Consider the following 6,401-nt stretch of genomic DNA (forward strand, 5'->3'; position numbering starts at 1 on the left):
AACTTATTATTATCTATTTATAAATTTTGAGACATGGATTGGTATTTAGTTTTGGATTTAGATATTCTAAACTAATTTTGATTTAATTACTTGATGAATAATAAAATTAAATCTTTTATTATATTTTATTTATGAAGAATTTTAGTTGATTATGATTGATTAGCTTCGTGTCATTATAGGCTATACCCCTTGATAATATGACCGTATTATGTCTTAGATTTGGGGCGTGACAGCATATACGTCTCTAAAGATAATATGTTTAGTACATGTCTCAAATTTCCAATGCTCTGAGCTATTTCCCACGTTACATATAAATCTCTCTTTCCTCAAAACTAATACACTTTCCAACCCATCCAAAATGAAGTTTACTTTGTAACAATTCAATTCTTCTATATCTTAAATAGTTTGTATTGATGATTTATTTAAGCAACATACATAAATGCCTAAGCTAAAGCTAATCAGTATAATTGTAGACGTTACAGATTAAACAGACAAAGGAAAAGAACAGAAGAATAGGCCAGAACTATGATTTCAAGGCCAAGAGTCAGTGGGTGAGCTTCGAAGCATAGAAAGCAAAAGCTGCAGTGAGGAAAGACCATTTCGCATTTAAAATCATGCTACCGATTCTTCTCCCTCTGACAGTGGGAAACCAAATATTCTTCTCATCAACCTTCTTCACCTTCTTTAGTCCATCAAGATATCCACCCTCTCTTTTTGCATTCATCATTTGTCCCTTTGAAAAATAATGCTTCCTCCGATTTGCTTGCTGTGACACCTCCCCGAAATACATGCATGATGTCAACAGAACTGCTGCAATTTGTAGCATTCCATTCACGGATTCATCACCTATGAAGGACCTTCCCCATGCCTTCATAGAGATCTTCCCTAACAACTTTTCTTGAATAAATGCTTTGAACCTGCTAAAGAAAGAAAACCTACCTCTATCTTTTGTTGGAAATTCAAACCTCTCAACCACGTCTTGCATCACCATTGGGTTCAGATGGAAGCTAATTTTCTTCGAAGGCTCAACATGATGAAAGAATGTTTCAGCCACACCACTGCTTGAGATGAACAATCCATGCTTGACTTCAACTTTCTCATAAACTTCAAATGTTGGCGTGCTGGCACGGGCACTGTTGTCGTGGTCATCTTGGTAGAGCCCAAGTGGTTGAATGTCCATGAAATCAAGAGCAAAATCGTCGGGTTGAGATGGTGAGAGGATGGGCTTGTTGTCAATGTTTCTTAAATCTGGAGAACTGGTGGATGGATTGGCTTCTCCTGCAATCTAGCTTTGAGTTAATTGGATTATCTAAAGGAGTCTAATAAATAAGATTACATGCATACCTTCAGCGTCTGCAGTCTCTCCTACTTGATGACCTGGAGTGCTATCCACTGGTGTGCTTCGTTGCCCCTCCATAGTTATCTGCATCGCAGTTATTCCACATTAACTTCAAAAGCTTACATTTTTAACCAGGAACAGATAAGGTTATTGCTGATTTAAGGTTCGTTTATACCTCTATCAATTCATTGTTCAATATTTTGACCCCCTTTAGGTTCTCAGCTCCCTTCTCATTTTTAAATTCCTCTTCCAAATCACAAATCTCTATCAACTTCGTTGGCTCTTCTGCTTCACATGACTTGGTCATGGATCTTGAAGAGCCCATCCCATCCATTGGAGAGAAGTGCATGCCTTCAGTTTTCCTATCAACTTCAAAATCCAGTAGGCAGGAAAACTCGTCCAAGTGATAATTACTTCCAGCCCATATGTCAGGGTAGCCAGAATTGTTGATAAGTTGCTGAGAGGCTGAAGCAACTGATAGGATCTCTTGCAAAATGTCCACCTCATTAATATTTCCTTGTAATCTCCCTGAATGCAGGATCTTAGAGTCAGCAAGATCAAGTTGTGGGAAGTCCTCCGTCTCTAAAGGGGGCAAGGATAGCGTGTGTTGTAGCCTTGCACAATCCGATGCTACATCCACCTGCTATGACAAAGATGATGTAATTCTTTGAGGACTTATTAACACGTCAGCAATGTATTGAGAGAGAGATAGAGAGAGATTGCTGTCGGAAACTAAAGGGTATACTAGTTCTCTTATAATTGCTGTCGGTGACATTGGAGAATGGATTACCTGTTTATCACATTAGATTCCTCACATGAAATAGGTATGGCTAGCATTAGCTTTTTCACTATTTTCATTGACAATGAGAAAAATACCAATCTGAACTGGGCTGTAGCCTAATTCTTTTCTCAAAATAATTTGGAAAATACCAATAATTGCCAACTTAGTTTTCCATCCACTAATATCTTTCAGCTACGAAAAGGGATTTGTTTCATCACTATTTCACATTACATAATAAGCTCTCAATGCATTTTCTAAAATTAAATTTATCTATGAAAAATATCAATTCTCTGCTTCTCATTCCAAAAGAAATGATATTTCAATTCTCAACTTCTCATTCCAAAAGATATGATATACTATCACTTAAATAAGCTTTTGCGAATATTCGTATTTTCTATACTTCTGAATGAGAAAAATCATCTAGACATTATAACATGATGAAATATTACCTTGGATGGCACATATGAAAAGCTTGGAAGGTGGTAAAATGAAGATGAGGAGGCAAACGTCTCTTCATTGAGGAACTGCATCCACTTGCTATCGATGGAAGCACTTGCATTAAACGATGCTCCATGAATCATCTCCGATGAGCATGTCCCCCGAGGAAAAGGGTAGGCACAGCTGTCCAAGTCCTCACCTCTTCCATCAGAAGAGAGATCAACAGTTGGAGAACGATCATTTGACATCCATTCAGAATGCTCTTCATAAGGAGCTCCGTAATGCTCTATTATCTTCGGACCCGGGGCGCTCTTCTTAAAGATGCGACAAAGCGCATAGGCGTCCTAATCATTCAAAAGGCTAAGCATAAACTTTTCATATATAATTTATGCTGAATAGGATTCATGATATCATATATATATATATATATATATATATATATATGATATCATTAGAGGGTGAAAGAAAAGGATTGAATAAGTTCTGGCATTTAGAATTAATGGGAGATGATGTCCTAGTAAACGCACCTGTAAACCAGAGGCAGTTTCACATTCCTTTTCATCTAGGCGGTATTCATGCATGACCCAATCAGTTCGGGAGCCATGAGGCGCTCGGCCTCGGTAGTAAACAAGAGTCTTCTTCGTGCCCACCGCGCGCCTCTGAGAGCTCACCTTTCGGTCCTTTCCTGTTGCCTTCCAGTAACCAGCTTGAGTTGCACGGTTTGTCCTTGAACCATTCGGGTACTTGCGATCTCGGGGACTGAAGAAGTACCACTCAAGGTCTTTGCTTGGTAAAAAGGATTTCTCTGAAACAGCTTGTTAAAATTATTTTTCATGCACGATGATTGCTGTAAAAAATATCAACCAAGATGGAGTGCAAAAGAAGTTGGGAGCGATTTATGTGATCAATTATGAATAAAAACAAAATAGCAACCTAAAAATTAAACCTTCACTAGGATACTATATTTGCGGCTTTGAAGAAATATATTGTATACCGCCCATGGATCTTCTAGCTTGCTCTTTAGACCTAGACCGGGTTCAATGCTTCTCATGCTATTTCTTTACAACACATTTAAATATATAATCATCAAAAACTAGACATAGCCTACCGATTTAATCCTAGATATGCCCCGCAATAAAAGGGACAGATTCTGAGGAACTCTGATCTCTTGGAGACCATACTACCTTTCTTTTATACTTTATTGACTTGGATCTAACTCTATGCTTCTGGGATATTTTGGCCGTTTCCCGATTTCAGGTTATTTATCGGTGCTAAAAAATCTAAAGTAACGTGGAGGTTCCTTCAAAAGTTGAAAAAGGAACCAAGCCAGAAAAGCCAATTGGAGGCTGTAAAGTTAAAATGGAGATTAAGGAAATCTTACCCTCTGGCAACTTGACATACTCTGGAACAACCTTTATCTTTAGCCGTAAAAACTAAATATTTTGGCTTCAAAGGGATGAAAGTGGCTTAAGGTGATATTCCCATTTGAGGGAATTCTCACATCGGCTTTGGGGAAACGGCTCACTCTTTATCTTTCAAAGAAGAGGAGTCTAACCCTATTTTCTCATCGATTGCATGGAATGGAAACTGCTGTTTTCATGGCTTATTGCTTAAAAACAATTTTCATAACCATCTCAAGATCGAAGTGAGAAGCTAGCATGTCATGCTCTCAAACGAAGGACATGAACATTCTTGGACAGATAGTTTTGACTTCTAAGAGAAGCTTTCTTGAGACCAATATCATGTACTATTCCATGATAGTGATGTAAGCAAGGAATTCTCTCTATAGGAAGATAGAGGAATCAAGTGGGACGGATGAAGTGTTCGAGAAGGCAAACCCTAGAAATTCTTTCCGTAGGAAGTGGATGAGAACATTGGCTTAAATCAAATTGCAGAATTGAAACAGATGCATGAAGTGCAAGAGAAGCCAGGCGTTCTAGTTATATTATTAATCCATGATCTAATATTTTATTGACATGTTGCTTTCCTTTGGCAAACCATTTCAAGCAATGCAGTATTACTACTCTTAATGGATGCCATTGAGGGAGATATTTTAGCGTTATTGCTTTACCAATATTCTTCATCAAAAATATTTTTTGTTATGCACAGAAAGAAAAAAAAATGTTCATATTGTTATCTTACTGTTCTCATAACTAATTCTTTTCTACCACAAACAAATTGAAATATGGTCAAATGAAGATGACAATATAAGAGAAATTAATACCTGGTAAATCCCATGGCTCGCATTTGTACAGATCAACCTCGGGGATGATTTCCAGCTCAATCTTACGCCCGTTAATCTTCCTTTTGAGATAGTATGCAACGAGCTCTTCATCTGTTGGATGAAACCTGAATCCAGGAGGCAGAGTAACCGGTGCCATTTCGTACCAACCTTCTAACTCTCCAAATTCACAACAATATATCTAGCCTCGAGAGAGGCCTTGCTATCCCAAAAAACCAGATATGAACAATTAAACACTCTCACCTGATATACAGAGTCTGAAGTAAGAAACAAAGGTAGAATTTACAAACAAGGAAGGCCGAGAGAAAGAGAGAGAAACCTTGTGAGGAGTGGGAGGCAGGATGGATTTGGGAATAGGAGGGGCTACGAGATTGTATAGGGGCTAAAGGAAATGGAAGCGGTGAAGAAGAAGAGGAAGGGGAGATGGGCAACCCCTCTCTATGGTTTTATAGAGCGTTCTGAAGAGACTTCTTTTAGCATCTTGGTGTGGATTCCTCTCATCGTTTGGAAGAAGCTCCTGGCTTTTGCTTTTATTTTCTCTTTTCTTTGGCCTTTGCATTAGTGGCTACAATATCCCAAGCTTCCATTCTTGTCTTTTGCTATTAAAGCCTCATGTGGGCACGTGGCAGAATACTGTTGGAGGATGAGCGTTTGGTGGGTGGTGGGGTGGGGGGGGGGGGTGGTTTGGGGGGTGCGATTGAAAATGCTTAGTAACTACCTTTTGTAAAGGAGATGGCCTGAGTTTATACAATTTGGGTGGGGATTGACGTCACGTTCACTCACACCACCTTGTGGGCGGATCGCCGATTAATTAGTTTGATGCGTTGGCCGTTGTGCCGATGTTTCCGTGCAATGAGGCTCGGCATTGCGATCTTTGCTTACGCTGTGTTTTATTATTTTTTAATGTCTTTTTTTTTTATCGTTTTTTCCATTTCCAGTGGAACAGGTTTACAACGCTAGACTGTCTGTCGCCGAAAAAAAGCAAGGATGGCACCCTATTCCATTAATTTAGATTGTCGTGAGGGCAAGATAAATTCAAACTTTTAATACAATGATCAAAAAAAAAATATCAGAAAGTGAGATGGAATTTACAAATTGAGAATCAGGATATCCTCTTCAATTCAAGCTACAAAGTTCTCTTCTTGATCGCATAGCTCACTGTCTCCTACATGGAGATGTCTTAAACTTGATAATTAAGCATATAGCAATGGAGTCTATTGGAGAAAAAATTTAGAAGAAATTGAAATATATTGATGGTTACCTTACAAACTTTACGGTGGTATCGTGGATACCTCAGATCTTTTGTACTATTATTGATGCCTCAGATCACTGAGCTATCTTTACGATTGTCGATCCAAATACCGAGCTGAGGTATGTAAAGCAGACCCATTTTTATCCAATCAGTTATGCGGTCCATCTAGCATGTGAGCTTCCTCCATTGCCTCGACCAGCCGATTCTCTAGCACGTGCAGTAGCTGTCCACCCTATCGATAAGCTCGGATGTAACTAACTTCCCATGATCTCGCAAGAGCCGATAAATTTGCAAGAGTAGATAAAGGCTAGAATATCTTGCCCATTAACAACATGTCCAGCAACCCGAT

At 38.8% G+C, this 6,401-nt stretch overlaps 1 protein-coding gene across 2 annotated transcripts; it reads right to left on the reverse strand.

The window, feature by feature from the left end:
* Positions 1-374: 374 nt before the first annotated feature.
* LOC105035080 (NAC domain-containing protein 54) lies at positions 375-5,319 on the reverse strand. 2 transcript variants are annotated; one of them, XM_073245670.1, is made up of 7 exons: positions 5,120-5,311; positions 4,783-5,043; positions 3,086-3,363; positions 2,570-2,902; positions 1,515-1,979; positions 1,345-1,423; positions 375-1,278 (listed from the first exon to the last, which is right to left on the reverse strand). In XM_073245670.1, exons 2-7 carry the CDS (start codon positions 4,937-4,939, stop codon positions 545-547), a joined length of 2,046 nt encoding a protein of 681 aa, XP_073101771.1. In that variant the 5' UTR covers positions 4,940-5,043; positions 5,120-5,311; the 3' UTR covers positions 375-544. The 2 variants fall into 2 exon arrangements, with proteins under 2 accessions (XP_073101771.1, XP_073101772.1); XM_073245671.1 differs by having other exon boundaries at positions 1,087-1,285; positions 4,783-5,319.
* Between the last annotated feature and the right edge of the window lie 1,082 nt (positions 5,320-6,401).

The sequence above is a fragment of the Elaeis guineensis genome, chromosome 11 (genome assembly GCF_000442705.2).
Source record: "Elaeis guineensis isolate ETL-2024a chromosome 11, EG11, whole genome shotgun sequence".
In the NCBI taxonomy this organism is placed as follows: domain Eukaryota; kingdom Viridiplantae; phylum Streptophyta; class Magnoliopsida; order Arecales; family Arecaceae; genus Elaeis; species Elaeis guineensis.